The sequence below is a fragment of the Pelophylax lessonae genome, assembly GCF_965119305.1.
Source record: "Pelophylax lessonae genome assembly, chromosome: 5".
NCBI lineage: Eukaryota > Metazoa > Chordata > Amphibia > Anura > Ranidae > Pelophylax > Pelophylax lessonae.
The window spans coordinates 334,353,781-334,376,519 of record NC_138772.1 but is presented as its reverse complement, the minus strand read 5'-3'; the positions used below and the strand labels follow the sequence as shown (position 1 = coordinate 334,376,519).

The following is a 22,739-nucleotide window of genomic DNA, read 5'->3' as shown; positions in this document are numbered from 1 at the left end:
AGCTGTACTGCACTGGTGACAGTATGTAAAAAAAAAAAAAAAAAAAGTGAAAATTATTTTTTAATTTCTTAATTTTCCAAAAAGTTATGACAAAAAATTACAACTTCAAAAAACCCGCCATGCCTCTTACTAAACACCTTGGGACTGTCTATTTTCCAAAAAGGGGTGATTTGGGGGGGTATTTTTACTGTCCTGGTATTTTAGGGCCTCAAGAAATGGGATAGTCCATCAGTACATCAGGATTGATCAATTTTCAGATATATACCAGTTTGTGGACTCTATAACTTTCACACAGACTAAATAATATACACTGATTTGGGTTATTTTCACCAAAGAAATGTTGCAGAATACATATTGGGCTAAGTTTTCTAAAGAACGATTATTTATTTGCAAAATTTTATAACAGAAACAAAGAAAACCTTTTTCAAAATGTTTAGGTCTTTTTTGTTTATTTAGCAAAATATAAAAAATCTAGTGGTGATTAAATACCAGCAAAAGAAAGTTCTATTTGTGTGAAGAAAATTATAAATATTTTGTTTGGGTAGTGTTGCATGACCGCAGCGGACTTTAAAACGCCATTTTTTTGGAAAAAATACCAAAAATCCCATTTTACTGCATTTAAAAAAAACTAAACAGTAAAGTTAGCCCATTTTCTTTGTATATTGGGAAAGATGACGTCACGCCGAGTAAATAGATACCCAACATGTTACGGTTTAACCACTTTACAACCGGAGGATTTTGCTGTCTTCCGTCCAGGCCACTTTTTGCGATTCGGCGCTGTGCGACTTCAACTGACAATTGCGCGGTCGTGCGACGCCGTACCCAAACGAAATTTACGTCCTTTTTCTCCCACAAACAGAGCTTTCTTTTGGTGGTATTTGATCACCTGTGCGATTTTTACTTTTTGCGCTATAAACAAAAAAAGAGCGTTTATTTTGAAAAAATAACAATATTTTTCACATTTTTTTATATGAAATTCCCCCCAAAAAAGATGTAAAAACCAATTTTTTTAAAAGTTTTTTGCCAATTTGTTTTATGCTACATATGTTTGGTAAAAAAAATCGCAATAAGCGTATTTTGATTGGTTTGCGCAAAAGTTATTGCGTTTACTAACAAAGGGAAAGATTTCTGTCATTTTTGGTGTTTTTTTTTTTAACGCGTAATGGCGGCGATCTGCGATTTTTTTTGCGGGACTGCGACATTGCGGCGGACAGACCGGACCCCTGACTGACATTTTTGACACTTTTGGGGGTACCAGTGACATTACTGCAGTAATCAGTGCTATACATATGCACTGTTACTGTAAAAATGACACTGGCAGGGAAGGGGTTAATTTTATTGGAGAGGGAGGGGTTAATGTATGCCTGGTGCTTACTGACGTGTAGGGGGGGAGGTGACTGTGTGACAGAAGGACAGATCGGATGTCCAGCTATGCTGAACAGTCCGATCTGTCACTCCCTGTCACTATGGAGATCCGCCCGCTGTGTTTACACACAGCGGGCGGATCTCCAGACTCGATCCCCGACGATCGGGTAAGAGCAGCGGCGATCGCCGCTGCTCCTCCCCTGGCCCGACTCCCGCTGTGAATGAAAACAGCGGGAGCGAGCCTCCGGCGGCGCGCAAGCGCCGCCCAGAAGGGGAGGAGTCCAGTCACGTTAATACTACGTGACTGGACGGGAACGAGCCACTCTGCCGCAGTAGTATTCCCGTAAGCGGTAGTAAAGTGGTTAAAATTGCGCACACCCGTGGAATAGTGACAAACTACGGTCAATAGAAATCTCAATAGGCGACGCTTTAAACATTTTTATCGGTTACCAGTTTAGAGTTAAGAGTGTAGCTCTTTTTTTTTTTAATTACTTCTCACACTGACAATAGCGACGATACCTAAAATATGTGGTTTAAACAGTGATTTCATTTGCGGCTCGACTTCAATATACGTTTTCTTTCATGCGCGAGCTAACGGCGATGGGGCGGCTAATTTTTTTTTTCCTATTGATTTTATTTTTTTTAACTTAACTTTTCAAAAAAAAAAATCTGATCACTTTTATTGCTGTCACAAGCAATGTAAACATCCCTTGTGACAGCAATATGCAGTGACAGGCAGGGGCCGACTGAGCGGTCGGGCATTTCGGACCTGGTCCGAAGGCCCGCCTGGGAAGGGAACCCGCCGCCCAGTACAGCACTAATTCACCCGATGTTGTCTCAGAGACAACATCGGGCTATCGGGGCCCGCCGCTCTGTGACCAGTGCTATAGTAAAGTATGAGGAGGGGAGGGGCCCGGCTGCCGTGTCACTGTCTATCGAAGTGGGAAGAGGGGAGGGACCCGGCGGCCAATGCTATTGAAGTGGGAGGAGAGGAGGGGCCCGGCGGCCAGTGCTGTAGTAAAGTGTGAGGAGGGGAGGGGCCCGGCGGCTGTCTCTATAGAAAAGGGAGGAGGGGAGGGACCCGGTGGCCAATGCTATTGAAGTGGGAGGAGAGAAGGGGCCCGGCGGCCAGTGCTATAGTAAAGTGTGAGGAGGGGAGGGGCCCGGCGGCTGTCTCTATCGAAGTGGGAGGAGGGGAGGGACCCGGTGGCCAGTGCTATTGAAGTGGGAGGAGAGGAGGGGCCCGGCGGCCAGTGCTATAGTAAAGTGTGAGGAGGGGAGGGGCCCGCGGCTGTCTCTATCGAAGTGGGAGGAGGGGAGGGACCCGGCGGCCAATGCTATTGAAGTGGGAGGAGAGGAGGGACCTGGCGGCCAGTGCTATGGAAGGGGGAGGAGCCTGGTGGCCAGCTCTGCTTCTGTGGGAGGAGGGGCCCGGCAGCGCTGGCTTTCTATGGTGTCATCAGTGAGGTCAGTAAGAAGATAACAGGAATACAGAACAGGTTTTGTTCAAGGCAAGCCCAGCTAACTACCACATCCAGTGACACCCCCACCAACATGTGATCTCCCCTAAATTCACCATAGTGGTGAACTTGGGGGAGATCACATATTGGTTGGGTGTCAGTGGTGAATTGTGTGGTGGGGGGATGACGACACAGCAGTGGTGAACTCGGGGGAGATCACATATTGGTGGTGGTGTCAGTGGGGGGGGGGGGTATGACACAGCGGAGGTGTCACCACCGCTGTGTCATACCTCCCTACACCACCACTGACACCCCCACCAATATGTGATGTCCCCCAAATTCACCACAGCTGTGTCATACCCCCCACACCACCACCAGTATGTGATCTCCCCACCAAATTCAGCACCGCTGTGTCACGCCCCCACCCCCGACACCACACAATTCACCACAGACTCGGTGAATTGTGTGGTGTCGGGGGTGGGGGCGTGACACATCGGTGCTGAATTTGGTGGGGAGATCACATATTGGTGGTGGTGTGGGGGGTATGACACAGCAGTGGTGAATTTGGTGAGATCAGTGGTGAATTGTGTGCGGGGGCTATGATACAGTGGCGGCGTAGCCCCCGCCCCCAAACCACACAATTCACCACTGACACCCCCCACTCTAATATGTGATCCCCCACCAAATTCACCACTGCTGTGTCACCCCCCCCCCCCTTACACCCCACCAACATGTGATCTCCCCCAAATTCACCTCCGCTCTCATTCCCCAACACACAATTCACCACTGATACCCAGGGCTGACGATTCAGCACTGCCCCCACCAATATATAATCTCCCCCCAAATTCAGCACAACACTGTGATCCCCCCACCCCAATATGCGATCCCCTTCAGACCTGATCATTCACTACTACCTATCCCCCCCTTCCCTGCCAATTCACTGCCACCTCGTTCCCAACCTCCGCTGATATTACCTGACTTTATATTGGTTTATCCATAACATCCTATTCCATCACTCCCTTTAAATGCAACACCACCTGTCATACTGCAAATACCACTTATAGGTGTCTGCAGAAAACTGCATATGTGACCTGACCCCCCACCCCCAGACCTGGTAATTCTCCACTGCCTACCACCCCCACTGCTACACAGTGACCCCCCCCCCCCCCCCAGACCTGGCAATCTGGCAATTTACCATTGCCTACCACCCCCACTGCTACACAGTGACCCCCCCAGACCTGGCAATTCAGCATTGCCTACCACCCCCACTGCTACACAGTGGCCCCCTCCCCTCAGACCTGGCAATCTGGCAATTGCCCACTGCCTACCACCCTCACTGCAGCACAGTGATCTTCCCCCCAGACCTGGCAAATCACCACTGCCTGCCCCGCCCCCTCCACTGCCACAATGTTATTCTCCCCCTGACCTAACAATTTACTTTTGCTTCTCACCCCCATTGCCACTATTTAATCCCCCCCCCTTAGGGTTGCCACCTTATCCCTTTAAACCAGGACACATTAATTACACAGGTTCCGTGGATGATAAGGTGGTAATTAAACTCACTTGGTGCCTTATGTGCATTCTATAAGCCTCAGAACCGGTGTAATTCATATGTGTCCTGGATTAAAGGGAGGAGGTGCAACACTACCCCATCTAGACCTGGCAATTTACCATTGTAATGCTCTGGTTTTGTTTGTTTATGATTTGAATTTCTCTGGTTTTGTCTATTTATGATTTTTGTAATGCACTGGTCTTGGTTTGTGATTTATTTATATTGCACTTGGTGATAAATTATGGCACTTTTGTTCCTTGTGTCTAAAGATTGTGTAGGGTGTGTCTGGAGGCGGGGCAAGGGTGTGACTGGAGGCGGGACATGGGTGGGGCCTGGAAGGGGGCCCTTGATTTATTTTGCCCGGGGGCCCTGAGGGTTCTCAGTCCGCCCCTGCTGACAGGTACTCTTTATGGAGAGATCGAGGGTCTAAAAGACCCCAGACCCCTCCACTACACTTCCATGCATTCAAAACGTCGAAAACGGCATTTTTAAATACACTTGTTTTTTTAATCTGCCGCCTTTAGCAGGAGAGTAACCCGGACGAGACGTCATGGACACCGCCTCCGGGTTACGTCAGCGGAGACCCGATCGAAGCCGCATCCGGTTTAGATCGAGACTCCATCCAGCCGGCGGACGTGCAGGCTGGTTGCTCGGGTCTCCCGGTGGGAAAGGAGACCCGGCAGAGCCGCGGGAGGGGGGGGGGACGTCCCCTCCCGCTCGCCGGAGTAAGGATCGAGCAGCTCCCGAGCCGCATCGGTTGTTACCGCCTGAAAGCCGACCGCCGGCTCTAAACAACGGTACCGGGATGAAAAAAAAAAGACAGTTTCTTCACCTACTTTGCTAAAAGTGCATTATAAAAACAAAAGGATATGAGAAAAACAGAGCGTTCTTATCCTTCTTTACTTTCTCTGGAGATCCTCTCTTTTCTGACTTGTGTGGTGTATTTTTCTGCTGTATATACAATCTTTGCTTTGCAAATAAAACGTTTTTACATGACAATTCTCAGAGCAAAAAGAATTATTGAAAGGGAGCACAGCAAGAGACACCCCCTTTCCCAGGTGCCATGTTTCCAAAAAAAAAAACAGAGAGAGCTCTATGGACAGATAGGTAGTGAGGGGAAAGAGCCACTGCTCTGACTTATCGACTTGTGTGTGCAAATGTCATCTTGAACTATTGAGCTCTATATACAGACTTTTTAAAGCAGAAAGCAAGGAAACTGGGAAATGTGTCAGTGAGCCTAAACCACCACCTGTTGTCTAAAAAAGGAGAATACACAATAAAACAGTTCACCTTTTCACAAAAGAAAGAAAGATAAGAAGAGATTCTAATTCGTTGACATGGTCATGTGGCTTTGCTGAGTATTGACTGCTCATCATTGCGAGCATTGTGATACAACACATCGCCCGGACTGTGTAATGAAGTTTTATATTTAATGTAGAGGGGACCTGGGGTGGAGTGTGGAGAAGGTGTTGTGGGTTTGTTAACTATTTTCAATTTTTTTTGTGAGATTAGCATTTAAAATGTATTATTTTATATGTACCAAATTCAGAAAAAAAAAAAAGATTTGAATTTTTTAGTCGAAACCCAAACAAATATGACGAAAAAATACTTATAGTTAAGTAAGCTATAAAGTTTATATGCAAGGATAACTTTGGACATTTGTCTCAATATACAGCATTTTTTAAATCCAGGAACCCTACTGAAGCTTGCTTTATATATGCTAATTAGCATTACAATACACAGCAGCGACTCTCAGTGCTTACATGCATTGCATGAACAAGTGCTGCTCTCCTGCGGTAGTAATAGTTTGGCTGTTCAGAGTTTGCAATGTGTGCCAAAGGTCATCAACCCATGAATAGGAGGACAAATGCCAGCTACATTCAGCTCATGAGATTTTTTTAGAATAAAGTCCTAACTCTGCAGGGACAAAAATCATGTTTTAGTTTAAATTCAGAACATGCTTAGTTCTTAAGACTCCACTATATGGGGAAGCTTAGCATAATGTGAGCTCAAATGCAAAAATGGAATAAAAGGCCTTAATCCCCGCAAGTTACTATAAATACTTTTTCTGTAATAATGTTTATTAAGTTTTCAACAATTTACAGGTTGCAAAACATAGTAACAGAAATAGTGCATACTCCTAACAAAATGCTGAAAATAACATTGTGCATAGATGGCCTCACTAGGCTAGCGTGCAACATAATGGTTTCAGTTTTCGGATTGTGCACTAGTCTAGAAGTAACAATCCAAGCAGTATCTCACCCGGGGACTAGGGAGTCAAATAACTCAAAAGGGGTATAGTCAATGTGACGGGCAACAGTAAGGAGTAGGGAAAGGGGGAGACAAGATGAAGAAACACATAGAATTGGGGGAAAGGGTGAGGAAAAAGAAAGGGAATAAAAGTGTGTGGAAGGTAGGGGGGAAAGAGGAGGCAATGCCAATAGTGTGTAATCCAGAGCTCCCACATTTTGTGTACTGTATTTTCTGGCGTATAAGACTACTTTTGAACCTCAAAAAATTCCCCCAAAAATGGGGGGTAGTCTTATACGCCGAGTATAATATCTCCAAGGTAACCTAAGTATAAGTATTACCGGTAGATGAAAATTAGGGGGGTCGTCTTATATGCCCAGTCGTCTTATACGCCGGAAAATACGGTAATTTAGATTACCACCATTTTCTAAATATGCCTTTTTTTAACTTTTCCATTTTGGATTTCTGTCCAGTTATTACCATTTTTTACATTTAATGGCAACAGTATGAATTAGTATAAGGTTTTGGGCTGTGCTTGTTAATAGGAAGGTCCTTACTGAATAATTCCTTCTATGTAATGGTACAGGTTTTATCATTAAAAAGAGTAGTTTGGCCTTTTTTTTTTTTTTTCAAAAATCATCATTACCTAGGTGGATGCAGCATCGGTTCCCTGTCGGCTCTAAGACTGAAGACTGAGCGACGAAAGATCGCTTATCACTCAGTTCTCAGTGGCTTTCTGCTCTGTTTCTCTCCCCCCCCCCCCATGCTCACTGGAGCGCTGGGCTGTGAAGAGAACAGGAGCGGCCGGCTCAGGCTCACAGCGTCTCGCTGAGACAGGTGGCAGTCCAGGGTTGTGGGCTGATCCAGACTTTATCGTCACAATCTTTCCCCATGCTGAACCAACTCTGTAACATCAGCCGACAACGGGTTGTGATACAACCAAAGGAGCTTTGGCTGTACTTCTCCATTAACGGTCTTCTGCCTGATAAACTCGCTCAGGTCTCTGCTTTTCATCCATGTTTATAGTATGGACCCTTCGGTGTACTGGTAATAGTTTGAGGTTGAAAAAAGACATCAGTCCATTCAGTTCAACCTATGATGTGTGTGTATGTTTGCTATTAATCGTACATTGTATACCCCTGTATGATGTGGTCTTTAACCGCTTCCATACAGAGCAGTTAGACCCCCTTCCTGCCCAGACCAATTTTCAGCTTTCAGCACTCTCACACTTTGAATGACAATTGCTCGGTCATGCTACACTGTAACCAAACACATTTTTTATAATTTTTTTCACACAAATAGAGCTTTCTTTTGGTGGTATTTGATCACAACTGGGTTTTTTGTTTTTTTTTTCGTGATAAGCAAAAAAAGAGCAAAAATTTTGAAAAAAAAAAAAACACTTTTTTTTTAGTTTCTATTATAAAATTTTGCAAAAAATTAATTTTTCTTCATACGTTTGGGCCAAAATTTATACTGCTACATATCTCTGGTAAAATTAACCCAAAATAGTGTATATTATTAAGGCCTCTTTCACACATGCTGTCCGTTTGTCCGTTTTTCATCCATCCGTTGACGGATGAAAAACGGACATCAATGCATCTCTATGTAAAAACGGATGACAACTGATGATCATCAGTTAACATCCGTTTTCATCCACTTCCGTCAATGCCCGTTTTTTTGAACGGATGAATGCCCTATTTTTCATCCGTCAAAAAAACGGATCGGATGAAAAACGGATGTCAACTGATGACAATGGATGAAAAACTGATGTCAACTGATGACAACGGATGAAATACGGACGACAACGGATGAAAAACGGATGAAAAACGGATAACAACTGATGAAAAACGGATGAAAAACTGATGACAACTGACGAAAAACGGATGAAAAACTGATGACAACTGACGAAAAACGGATGAAAAACTGATGAAAAACGGATGAAAAACTGATACATTTGACGTGACTGAACTGATGAACTGAACGGACTGTATGTGTGAAAGGGGCCTTAGTCTGTGTGAAAGTTATTGAGTCTAGAAGCTATGGTACCAATTACTGAAAATTGATCACACCAGATGTACTGACGGCCTATCTTCTTTCTTGAGGCCCTGAAATGTCAGGACAGTACAAATACCCCCCAAATGACACCTTTTTGTAAAGTAGACAGTCCAAGGTATTTAGTAAGAGGCATGGTGAGTTTTTTGAAGTTATAATTTTTCCCCACAATTCTTGGGAAAATGAAGAAAAATTTTTTTCTTTTTTTTCCCACAAAGTTAGAAACATAGAATGTGTCGGCAGATAAGAACCATTTGGCCCATCTAGTCTGCCCAATATATCTGAATCCTATGAATAGTCCCTGGCCCTATCTTATATGAAGGATAGCCTTATGCCTATCCCATGCATGCTTAAACTCCTTCACTGTATTTGCAGCTACCACTTCTGCAGGAAGGTTATTCCATGCATCCACTACTCTCTCAGTAAAGTAATACTTCCTCATATTACTTTTAAACCTTTGCCCCTCTAATTTAAAACTGTGTCCTCTTGTGGTAGTTTTTCTTCTTTTAAATATGCTCTCCTCCTTTACAGAGTTGATTCCCTTTATGTATTTAAAAGTTTCTATCATATCCCCTCTGTCTCTTCTTTCTTCCAAGCTATACATGTTAAGGTCCTTTAACCTTTCCTGTTAAGTTTTTTCCTGCAATCCATGTACTAGTTTAGTAGCTCTTCTCTGAACTCTCTCTAGAGTATCTATATCCTTCTGGAGATATGGCCTCCAGTACTGCGCACAATACTCCAAGTGAGGTCTCACCAGTGTTCTGTACAGCGGCATTAGCACTTCTCTCTTTCTACTGCTTATACCTCTCCCTATACATCCAAGCATTCTGCTGGCATTTTGTGCTGCTCTATTACATTGTCTTCCCACCTTTAAGTCTTCTGAAATAATTACTCCTAAATCCCTTTCCTCAGATACTGAGGTCAGGACTGTGTCAAATATTCTATATTTTGCCCTTGGGTTTTTACGCCCCAGGTGCATTATCTTGCACTTATCCACATTAAATTTCAGTTGCCAGAGTTCTGACCATTCTTCTAGTTTTCCTAAATCCTTTTCCATTTGGCGTTTCCCTCCAGGAACATCAACCCTGTTACATATCTTTGTGTCATCAGCAAAAAGACAAACCTTACCATCGAGGCCTTTTGCAATATCACTTATGAAGATATTAAACAAAATTGGTCCCAGTACAGATCCCCGAGGTACCCCACTGGTAACATGACCTTGTTCTGAATGTTCTCCATTGACTACAACCCTCTGTTGTCTGTCACTCAGCCACTGCCTAATCCACTCAACTCAAGTTGTCAATTTATAAGCTATTTCTAGCACATAAACTGCACACAGCAAAAATGACACCCCAAAATACATTCTACTACTCCTCCTGAGTATGGTGATACCACATGTGTGAGACTTTTACACAGCCTGGCCACAAAAAGAGACTCCACATCCAAGTAGCACCATCAGGCGTTCTAGGAGCATAAATACACATAAAACTTTCTTACTACCTATCACACTTTTGAAGGCCCTAGAGCACCAATACAATGGAAAAGTCCACAAAATGACCCCATTTTGGAAAGCTAAAACCCAACGTATATTCTATGAGGCATTATGGGTCGTTTGAACATGTCATTTTTTTCCACAAGTTTTTGGAAAATGTGGGGGAAAAATAAAAACTTTTTTTTTTTTTTTTTACACAAAGTTGTCAATTTATAGGATATTCCTAACACATAGCATGTACACAGCAAAAATGACACCCCAAAATACACTCCTCCTGAGTATGGCAATACCACATGTGTGAAACTTTTTCACAGCCTAGCCATATAGAGGGGCCCAACATCCAAGGAGCACCATCATGCATCCTAGCCACTTGCCTAGGCCTATTTTTGACATTTGGTGTTTACAAGCTAAAATCAGTTGTTTTTGCTAGAAAACTACTTAGAACCCCCAAATATTATATATATTTTTTTTAGCAGAGACCCTAGAGAATAAAATGGAGATTATTGAAATATTTTTTATCACACCGTATTTGCGCAGCGGTCTTCCAAACGCAATTTTTTTGGAAAAAAATTCACTTTTTTGAATTAAAAAATAAGAAACCAGTAAAGTTAGCCCAATTTTTTTCCATAATGTGAAAGATAATGTTACGCCGAGTAAAAAGATACCCAACATGTCATGCTTCAAAATTGCGCACGCTCATGGAATGGCGACAAACTTTGGTACTTCGAAATCCCCATAGGCGACAATTTAAACATTTCTACAGGTTGCCATCTTAGAGGTCTAGGGCTCAAATTATTGCTCTTGCTCTAACGATCGCGGCGATACCTCACATGTGTGGTTTGAACACCATTTACATATGTGGGCGGGGTTTCCGTATGCGTTCGCTTCTGCGAACGTCTCACGGGGACAGGGCGCTTTAATGTTTTTTTTTTTTTTACTATTTATTTTATTTATTATTTTTTATTTTTACACAGTTTAAAAAAAAAAAATGATCATTTTTATTTCTATTACAAGGAATGTAAACATTCCTTGTAATAGAAAAAGGCATGACAGGACCTCTTTTTTGTGAGATCTGCGGTCAAAAAGTCCTCAGATCTCACAAGTACACTAAAAGATAGAAAAAAAAAAAAGGGACCTTTAAACCGGTTGCTAGGCAACGACATTTGCCGTAGCTCCGGTCCTCCAAGACCATAGAGTCGAGTGAGGGCAAGCTTGCCCTCACTCGATATCCTGTCTGTGAGGATCCGGGACCGGATCATTTTCCCCGATGCCGGCGGGTCCGGTAAGCGAGGAGAAGGACCGGAACGCGGCGGGAGGGGGGGGCACCTCTTCCGCCATCCCGGAAGGGTGATCCCGCGGCGAATCCGCTGCTGGGACCACCTTTATCAGAAAGCCAACCGTCCACCGTTTAAAAAAATACCAGGGTTATGGCAGCTATCTGCTGCCATAACACCGGTATTTAGGTTTAAACTGAGGACGTATATAAACCTTTTTGGACTTGGACATGGTGGCTGTATGAGGGGTGACAGGAACTCGGGTACTTTGCTGGGCAGGTGACAGGTACTCGAATACTCCGATAGGCAGGTGACAGGTACTCGGGTACTCTGATGGGCAGGTGACAGGCAGGTGACAGGCAGGTGATGGGTACTGATGAGTAGTACTGATACTGATAAGTGATACTGATACTGTACTGATGGGTACAGATGATCAGTACTGATACTGATAGGTGATAGGTACTGATGGGTACTGATGAGTACTGATGAGTAGTGATGGGTACTGATGAGCAGGTGGCAAGTACTCAGGTACTTCAGGTGTCAGGTACTCTGATGAGCAGGTGGAAGGTACTCGGGTACTCTGATGGGTAGGTGACAGGTACTCTGGTACTCTGATGGGTAGGTGACAGGTACTGGGGTACTCCGATGATGGGTACTCGGGTACTCCGGTGACGGGTACTCAAAGTACCCGAGTACCTGTCATCAGAGTACCCGAGTACCTGTCATCAGAGTACCTGAGTACCTGTCAGAGTACCCGAGTACCCGTCATCAGAGTACCCGAATACCCATCATCAGAGTACCCGAGTACCCGTCATCAGAGTACCCGAATACCTGTCACCAGCCCATCAGAGTACCCGAGTACCTCTCTGTATCCCATCAGAGTACCCGAGTACCTGTCACCTACCCATCAGATTACCCGAGTACCTGTCACCAGCCCATCAGAGTACCCGAGTACCTGATGGGCTGGTGACAGGTACTCGGGTACTCTGATGGGCTGGTGACAGGTACTCAGGTACTTTGATGGGCTAGTGACAGGTTCTCGGGTACTTTGATGGGCTAGTGACAGGTACTTTGATGGGCTAGTGACAGGTGCTCTTTATTGGGGGGGGCAATCAGTGTGTTTGGAGTGCACTGTATTTGGTAATTAGCTGTTACCACAATCTCCTCCTCACACAGGATCAGTGTGTGAGGAGGAGAACACGGTGACAGCTAGTTACCGTGTTCTCTGTTGACACTTGTGACCGGCTGTGATTGGACACAGCCGGTCACGTGGTAAAAAGCCAATTTCATTGGCTCTTTACCTAGATCGGGGATGGGCTCTGTCCGAGGGACGAGCCTCGTCCCCGATCCGCGCGCATTGAGGCGTGAACGAGCGGCACGCGCTGGAGCCGCTCATGTGATCGGCTGTGATTGACACAGCCGATCACGTGGTAAACAGCCAATTTCATTGACTGTTTACTGTTGTCGGGGTTGGGCTCAGTCCAAGGGATGAGCTTCACCCCCGATCGCCGTGCTGCCTGCCCCCGGGGGCGCGCAGTAGCGGGGAGATCCGGGCGCCGTTATATGACGTCCGCCCGGATCGAGAAAGATTTCCTGCCACCGTCATTTTATTATGGCGCGGTATGGAAGGGGGTTAAGGTGACTAATAGTTTTTCGAAACGATTCGATGCTCCCTGCTGATACGACTGCTTGTGGAAGAGAATTCCACATCCTTACTGCTCTGACAGTGAAGAACCCCTTACATATTTTAAGGTTAATACGTTTTTCCTCTAGTTTTAGTGAGTGGCCACGTATCTTATTGTATGGTAATGCAGATAATCTCATTGCTTTTATGTGCTTCTAAGGCTAAAGGCTGATGTAAAGTTGTATTAGTGCCCATAGTACATTATTACATTTGATTAGCTGGTCTATAATCCCAAACATGCACCGGCAAAGAGTACTTGCTGCTATTCCCCAGAGTTGGTAGATGGTGAAATCTGTGTTCCAGGGTTCTTAGACTGGTAATAGATGATTACCTTAGGACTTATGTAGATGGAATTGCTGTCAAAAACTTCCTTTTGGATTTGAAGTGCAGCTCAAATGCATGCGTTTGAACACAACATACAGAAAAGACCAGTGTTTGACGCAATGCAAATGTATCCCTGTAGGACATGATTCGTCCAACAAAATGCAATGCAAAACAATGCAGGTCAAAATTTAGCCTCAGAACCGTCATCTACATTACAGCACTTCAGTAAATATGAATCTGGAGAATGTGTGCTTTAAATATAGGAATATAGGAAAACATTGCCAATCTATGTGAGCCCTTAATTGCCAATTATAAGTGAAGTACTTTCCAAACTTCTACATTATTACAGAACCTATTTCGATGTACCTTGTTAAAGACATGATTTTGCATGCAATATTTGCAAAAAATGGATGTACAGTCCACAAATGCAAATTAGTAACATTACCGTAGGGCTTAGAGTGCTGTATTAATATATGACAGATTTGCAACTGTCTGCCTGAAACTCCCAAACCGACTAGACAAAATTATTCACGGAGAATGGATTTAAATATTGGAATTTGCGTAAGATATAGCATAGCCTGTGGCTTGTGTTGGAGGACTCCAACAAGTTGTGAGTAGCAGGAATCAGTAACGAAATCAGTAATGAATCCGTAACTATTCTTAGCAGACCTGACTTCTCTAATGACAGCTTAACCTGCTATTAGTGGAGGTGGAATGTTTAGCAATACTACTTCATAGCAAGGCTTGTTAGATGCTACAAACACGATCATCATGGAAATATGCCATACGCCTACATAATGGCAATTTAGCAGCCTGTTAAGACCACTTTAGCCTTTGTGGATGTTTCCAATTCTTGGAAATTGATACGGACAATCTTTGCTTGGTAGGCAAATTAGTTATTCTTCTACTCCAATTATGTCAGCATTCTTTATTAAAACCCTAGGTGGATGGGTTTGATTTAAATTCTTTATCTGGTGGTTGGCCTTGTGATTGCTTGGGTCTCATCAAGTAGATCTGGATTCCTTCCACAGTCCAAAAATATACCAGCCATTAAACGTACTCCCACCCATGCTGGCAGTGCAGTGTGTGCAGGTGTATGACTTTTGTGCGTTCCCTGTACAGGTCTGTGGAATATATCCACACAATATGCTATATCATTTATCACAGGGCACTTTTACCCCCCTTCCTGCCCAGGCCAATTTTCAGCTTTCAGCACTGTCACGTTTTGAATGACAATTGCGCGGTCATGCAACACCATACCCAAAGAAATGTTTATCATTTTTTTTCACACCAATAGAGCTTTTGTTTGGTTGTATTAAATCACCGCTGGATTTTTTATTTTTCTCTAAAAAAAAAAGAAAAGACCCCAAAAATTTTGGAAAAAAAAAGTTTAAGACCCCGTTCACACTGGGGCGACCTGTCAGGCGACCAGGTCGCCTGACAGGTCGCCTGCCATAGAGAAGCTGTGGACCCGTTCTAATAGGAGCGAGACAAGTCGCTCCGACTTAGAAAAAGGGTCCGGAGCTTCTTTGGGGCGACCCGGAGCGACCTGCATTGACTTCAATGATATGAAGTCCGTGCTGGCCGCTCCGAGGTCGCGGTGCGAGCTGCGCACCGCGACCTGTGAGGTCGCCCCGGCAAGTAACGTCGCCCCAGTGTGAACCGGGTCTTACTTAGTTTTTGTCAGAAAATTATATAAATAATTTATTTTTCTCCTTCACTGATGTGCACTGATGAGGCTGCACTGATAAGGGGGCACTAATATGCAGCACTGGTAGGCGGCACTGATGGGCACTATTGATGGGCACTCCTGATGAGCAGGCACTGAAAGACAGAACTGACTTGCATCACTGATGTGTACAGATTGGCCTTACTGATGGGCACAAATTGGCATCAATGATGGGCACTGTTGGGGCGGCACTGATAATCAATGCCCTGATTATCTGTACAGGTCTCCCCTGTGAGGAGATGCCGCCGATCGGCTCTCCTCTCCTCATACTCTGTCAGTATGAGAAGAAAAGCCAATAACTGGGATTTCTTTGTTTACATGTGATCAGCTGTGATTAAAGTGTTCACATGGGTAAAGAGCCGCGTCATCGGCTCTTTACTGAGATCAGGGTCCCAGAGGGTGCGCAAGCACGGTGAGGCTTTGGCGGTGTCATATGATATCACCCCAGAACAACAGACCATTCCGCCCGCCGTCATTTGTCTATACGGCAGACAGGAGCTAGTTAAAGCAGACTTTCACAACCTTTTAACACAGAAACACCTAAAATAATCTAGGGAAACCTTACTGTTAATTATTATATCTACAGCATTGCCATGGGCACTAAGTGATATATAAAAAAGGAATAAAAGAATAAGGATGTTGCATATTTAGCATATTTGGCACCAAGGGCTGTTTTCAATAATAATAATAGTAATAATAGCCTGGCAGGCTTACCCAAGGAAGGCTTCAAAAAGGTCTATTATTGGCCAGGTACACTGAAGTACCTCTGTCCCTCTGAGATAGGAGACCGTACCAGTATGTTATTACCTGCCCAGAACTGAAGCTTCTCTATAAATAGGTCACTACGTGTGCAATCCCGGTCTGGAACATATTTCCCTAACTAATTGTGCCCTTAGAATTACGCTAAGGGAGGAGGAAGTTGGAATCTAGTTGATGCCAGCAGAAATACCGGTCTGTCATGGTCTCTCTGGCCCTGACTGAGGAAGCCATGAGCAAAACACGTCAGCTTGCTGGGGACCTACATTGACTGCTCTCCATCTGAGACCTACCATCTTTCCCATACAGGCTTTGGTTTCCCCTTATGGGTTGTATTTCTATTTAATGACTCTGATGAATTGTTTTTAATTCTTGATATATGTATTATATTCACATGCACATGATTGCTCATGTTTTTTAACTTGAACATAATTAAATAAAATGTTTATTTTTTGAATATGTTGGTTTTGTCGTGATCCTTCTCCTCCCACCGGCCCGTAAAGCCCCACTTTTTTCTATCCCCTTCTTTTTGTCAATAATAATAGAGAAATGAAACAAATAAGGGCCAGAAAAGAATAGCAAACAGTGAACATTGTAGTGTTCCATCACATTGGTTATCAGAGGGAATACTCCTTAAAATTGTACTCAGTGGGGAGATTGTCATGCCTACAATTAGCTAAAAAGATTATTGGTGTCAGTGGCTACTTAAGGCAGAAATTGTTCAGGAAACCTTTGGTGGAACCTCAGCGTTTCTTGAAATCATGGTTGAAAATGGCTGCTTAAAGTGATTCTAAAGCCTTTAAGAAAATTTTTTAAAAATCATCATACAGCTTTAACAGGTTTATATTTACTGTGAGGGAAAAAAGTTTTTGATCCCCTGCTGATTTTGTATGTTTGCTCACTGACAAAGAAATAATCAGTCCATAATTTTAATGGTAGGTTTATTTTAACAGTGAGAGACAGAATAATGACAAATAATGCAGAGGTCAGACGTTTCATGTAGTTGGCCACCAGGTTTGCACACATCTCCGGAGGGATTTCGTCCCACGCCTCTTTACATATCCTCTCCAAGTCATTAAGAGTTTTTCGAGGCTGACGTTTGGTAACTCGAACCTTCAGCTCCCTCCACATATTTTCTATGGGATTAAAGGTGTGGAGACTGGGTAGACCACTCCACGACCTTAATGTGCTTTTTCTTGAGCCACTCCTTTGTTGCTTGGCCATGTGTTTTGGATCATTGTCATGCTGGAATACCCATCCACGACCCATTTTCAATACCCTGGCTGAGGGAAAAGGTTCTCACCAAAGATTAGACGGTACATGGCCCTGTCCATAGTCCCTTTGATGCGGTGAAGTTGTTCTGTCCCCTTAGGAGAAAAACACCCCCAAAGGATAATGTTTCCACCTCCATGTTTGATGGTGGGGATGGTGTTCTTGGAGGTCATAGGCAGCATTCCTCCTCCTCCAATCACGGCAAGTTGAGTTGATGCCAAAGAGCTTGATTTTGGTCTCATCTGTTCACAACATTTTCACCCAGTTCTCCTCTGAATCATTAAGATGTTCATTACCAAACTTCAGATGGGCCTGTACATGTGCTTTCTTGAGCAGGGGGACCTTGAAGGCGCTGCAGGATTTAAGTCCTTCACGGCGTAGCGTGTTACCAATTGTTTTCTTGGCAACTCTGGTCCCAGTTGCCGTGAGATCATTGACAAGGATCTCCGTGTAGAGATACTGATGGCTAAACATGTACCTTAATGCAAAGAATGCTTTAAGATAAAAAAATGTTTAGGTTTTTATAACCAAAGCTGAACTATTACCACATCTGACACAAATAGTCCCTCTAGTGGTGAATATTGGCAAGGGTTTCGATCACAATAAAACAAGTGCTGGAATTTAAACCTTTTTAAAAGTTTTCTTTTTTTTTCTGTTTAAATGGGAGTTATAAATGCTTGTAGCATCTATATAATTTACAATCAGAAGCAAGTTTTATATCTCTGAAAATGGGTAAAGCTCTATGCATTTTTATATGCATCAAATAAGAAAAAATACATTCTAGAAACAAAATCAATACATATGTCATTGGTAGCGGAAATACCTCCCACTATAGTAGAGATACTTTATTTTGGTAAGGTTTGTAAAATTTGTGTCCTGTCCACTTTATCAGTGCAAATGTTTTTTTTTTTTTTATTCTCTAAAAAAGGTCACATATTTTCAATTTGTATTGTCTATGTGTATTTTCATACAAAAACACAAACTATATTTATCTTTTACAGCTTATTCTTTCAACATGGGAAGGAGGCTACAACTTACAATGCCAGAACTTAGACAGTGCGGGAGAATCAGATGTGCGGGTAAGACGCGGTCTGTCTGGACATAGCAAGATGAGAAGCCTACAGGCTGTCATAGATAGAAGCAAAACAAACTAACCTAACAGCATACAACATACACCGATCAGCCATAACATTATGACCACTGACAAGTTGTTAACATTGAATATCTCAATACAATGGCATCTGATATATTAGGGATATATTAGGCAGCAAGTAAACATGTTGTCCCTGAAATTGATGTGTTAAAAGCAGAAATAAAATGGGCATTGCAGTTTGTTGTGTATGGGTCTGTGTAGCCACAGATTGGTCCACAGCCAGAATCACCTACAATGAACATGTGAGCATCAGAACTGGACCACAAATCAATGGAAGAAGGTGGCCTGGTCTAAAGAATCATAATTTTTTTCACATTATGTGGATGGCTGGGGGTGTCTGCTTTACTTACCTGGACAAAAGATGGCACCAGGATGCAATATGGGAAGAAGAGAAGCTGGTGGAGGCAGTGCGATGCCAAGGGCAATGTTCTGCTGGTAAACTGCAAATCTTGTCATTTATGTGGATGTTACTAACCGCCTTACCACCTACCCAAACACTGTTGCTGAGCAAGTACACTCCTTCATAGAAATGACATTCCCTGATGGCAGTGGCCTCTTTCTGCAGAATAATGCACCCTGCCATAATGCAAATATGGTTCAAGAATGGTTTGAGAAACACAGCAAGTTTTGAGAGCTGACATGGCCTCCAAATGTCGATGCAATTGAACATCTGTGGGATGTGCTGGAAAAACAAGTCCAATCCATGGAGATCCCACGTCGCAACTTACAGGACTTAAAGGATTTGCTACTGTAGGCTTGGTGCCAGATACCACAGCATACTTTCAGTGGTCTAGTGTTGTCCATGCCTCGATGGGATCAGGGCTGTTTTGACAGCAAAAGGGAACTTACTTAATAATGGGTAGGTGGTCATCAAGTTATTGCTGCTCGGTGTATATTGTATAAAACAAATATCTGGTAAATTATTGTTAGGAATATTCCAGGACAGCAATGAAAAGATGGTTCCGCTAAAACAGGAGAGAGAAACAACAGAGACACGTGAAAAACATTACTAAATCATATCTTTTGGGTATCAAAATTGGGAAAAAAGAGGGGATAAAGTGTGAGCTGTCCTGGAAGATTCCTGGAAAGGTAGTTATCAGGCAAGGGCAAACACTCATTTTCACCAGTCATCCTTCAGGACAGTTCTGGAGAGCAAAATAAATCTAACAACTATGACGGGAAACCCTCTAGGAGAAAAGACCTTAGAACACATAAAACACTTCAGTGGACTACTGCTCAATAAAACACACCAGAGAAAAATGTTTAATAAACCCCAAAGCATCTAAAGTGTGTACACTACTTTGGGTTTGCCTTCTTTTTCTGAAAATAAGCCAACTGCTTCTAAATAAGTTGTCTACATTGCAAGGATTTTAGCAAACATCATTGCAGATTAATATTGCAGATTCTTTAAATACATAAAAGGCCAGAGAGTCTATCTGCTATAATCACTCAATGTCTAAGGTTTATTAAGAGAAAACCCAAGGCTGCCATCATGGCAGAAACAACATAACTTCCTTTGCATATAACTGTCTGGATTGGGCCCTACAATACAGAGATTTTATTACATGTCATGCAGAAAAAAGTGGTTTCTGTCAGTGGCCAATTAGATAAGAAAGGCAGATCTGCTGCGTAGACCAAGGGAAGTTATCACATAATAAATAAAATTAACATTGTATAGCAGGTCTCCCGCAGACCACTTATCTGTAGAAAGCTGTTCTATAACTCTTTTACCCGAAAAGAAGGTTTACCTGTTTACTGCCAGGAAACTTGAAGAACTTGACGTTTAATAGATATTTATGTAAATTACTGATGAAAATGCATGTAAATACAATTGTTCAATTCAGAAAAATTTGCCCATATCTGGGCCAAAACCTAAAGTTGAACTTTAGTCTGAAAATTAAGTCCTGATAGGTCACTTCATGCTGGCCCCTTTTGAAGGCATAGCCAGGGCCGGCGTTACAGCTAGGCAAACTAGAGAGCAGCCACGGCCGCTGGTTTCCCTACTCTCCAATGGCTTCCTTAAGCCCCGTACACACGATCAGATTATCGAACGATCTGTCGTCCGTTTTTTGTGGCATGCTAGTCTGATGTGGAAAGTGAAGAGGTTATTTTCATATGAATTTTGCCCGTACGACAGAATTCTACTTCAGAAGTGAGGTCATGTGCTGGATTGTTTTGTATGTGTTCTTTCGTCTCTGAGCATGCCTAGTCTTGCTCTTAGGATTTTTTTCCGTCAAAATCTGTACTAATGAGACGAAAATTGGACGTTGTTTTGACGGATGACAAAAATTATATAGTCTGCACATCAGGATTTTGTCAGCCGAAAAGTCGGAGTCGGCTGTCGAAAGCACCATACTAACAATCCGAAAAATCGACAGATCGGTCGTCGGACAAATTTTCCCTACAGATTTTCTTATCGTGTGTACGGGCCTTAACACTTCACTGGCTTCCTTACACAGGGCTCCATTCACAAAGCGGTATGATGCAGGTATTTTAGTAGTGAAACCTTGAATTAACCACTTCCCGCAAACCGACTTATCTGTATGTCGGCTTGAAGAGGTGGTTGTACTGGGATGATGCCTGCAGCTTTTTAGAGCCAGCGGTCGACTTTCAGGAGATAACAACCGATGTGGCTCAGCAGCCACTCGCCCGTTATCCCAGCAAGCGGAAGGGGGCACCCCCCCCCCCCTCCTGCCGCCTTCCATGGCTCTACCCGGGTCTCTCGTCCCACTGGGAGACCTGTACAACCAGCCGGCACATCCACCGGCTGGTTGTAGTCCCGAACAAAGCCTAATTCCGCTTTGATCGGGCCTCCGATCGTGTAATCCAGAAGCAAAGTCATGATGTCACTTACGGTTTGCCAATGGCGCCATTTAAAAAAAAAAAACTGTCAGTATTCAAAAATGATTATTTCAGCATTTTCAATACTTTGAAGTGCAGTGAAGGGGTCTGGGGTCTTTTAGACCCCAGATCCCTCCATAAAGACTACCTTTCACAGTGTTAAAAAAATAAAAATAAAATACATTTAATAGGAATTTTTTTTTTTTAAAGCGCCCCTGTCACCATGAGCTCGTGCCCGCAAATGAAAACAGTGTTTAAATCACACGTAAGGTATCGCAGCAATCAGAGTGAGAGCAATAATTCTAGAAAATGACCTCCTCTGTAACTGTAACTGGTAACCGTTAACATTTTTTTAAAGCGTCGGTATCTATTTACTCGGCATGACATCTTTCATAAAATACAAAAAATAAATGGGGTTACTTTACTGTTTATTTTTTTTTTAAATTTAGTGGAATGTATTTTTTCCCCAAAAATTGCGTTTGAAAGACCGCTGCGCAAATACCGTGCGACAAAAAAATATTGCAACGACCGCCATTTTATTCTCCAGAGTCTTTGCTAAAAAAATATTTATAAAATGTTTGGGGGTTCTAAGTAATTTTCTAGCAAAAAATACTGATTTTAACTTGTAAACAACATGTGTCAGAAATAGGCTTGGTCCTTGAGTGGTTAATTTAACGCCGTAAGCCGCCAGAGTCCTTAACAAATGGCAACTGTCATGGTTGTTAAGGAACATGTGGCTGCCGCATCCCTAACAACAGACAAGTCATCAGGTGTCAGCAAAAATTTTTTTAATGCCGGCATTAAAAATTTACAGAAAAAAAATGGCGTGGGGGGGGGGGGGGGCGGGGTCGAGCGAGAACCACCCTCCTTAACCATGAACCATACAAGGCTACATGCCCTTAACATAGGGGGGATGCTTTGGGCAGAGGGGACACCCCCCCCAAAGCAACTTGTCCACATGTCAATGGGGACAAGGACCTTTTCACCACAACCCTGGTCGGTGGTAGTGGAGGTCTGCGGACAGGGGATCATCAGAATCATCGGAATCTGGAAGCCCCCTTTAACAAGGTGGCCTCCGGATCCAACCCCCCCCATGTGAATGAGTATATACCCCTACTCATTCTCCAAAAAAGTGGTAAAAATAAAAAAAAAAGGTTTTTGACAAGTCCTTTATTCAAAAATGAAAGTAAAATTGTCCCCCAGTGTTGATCTAACGTTAATCATGATGAAAGTCCACCGATGAAGGCTCCTGCCGAATGACAGCTCTGCTGCCTCTCGCAACTAAAAAAACTAAGGCTCCACCGCCTTGAGACATCAATGACCCAGCATTTTTCTTTTTTCGGATTGGTGGCCGGCATTCATTGTGGTTGACATTGGATCTACACCAGGGAACAATTTTTTTTCTTTTAATAAAAGGACTTGTGAAAAACGGTTGCATTCTTAGTTTTTTTTACCACTTTATTGGTGAATGAGGAAAGAGAAGAGGCCCTTGTCCCCGTCAACATGGGGAAAAGGTGCTTTGGGGAGCAGAGCCC

The 22,739-nt window shown here is 43.3% G+C and overlaps 1 protein-coding gene across 1 annotated transcript in view; it reads left to right on the top strand.

The window, feature by feature from the left end:
* The window catches only part of ELOVL2 (ELOVL fatty acid elongase 2), a 177,800-nt gene that overhangs the window by 132,874 nt on the left and 22,187 nt on the right, over positions 1 to 22,739 (top strand). The window contains exon 4 of the mRNA XM_082258838.1: positions 18,212 to 18,289. Coding sequence (XP_082114964.1) covers positions 18,212 to 18,289 — 78 coding nt within the window. The remainder of the gene's footprint in view (positions 1 to 18,211; positions 18,290 to 22,739) is intronic.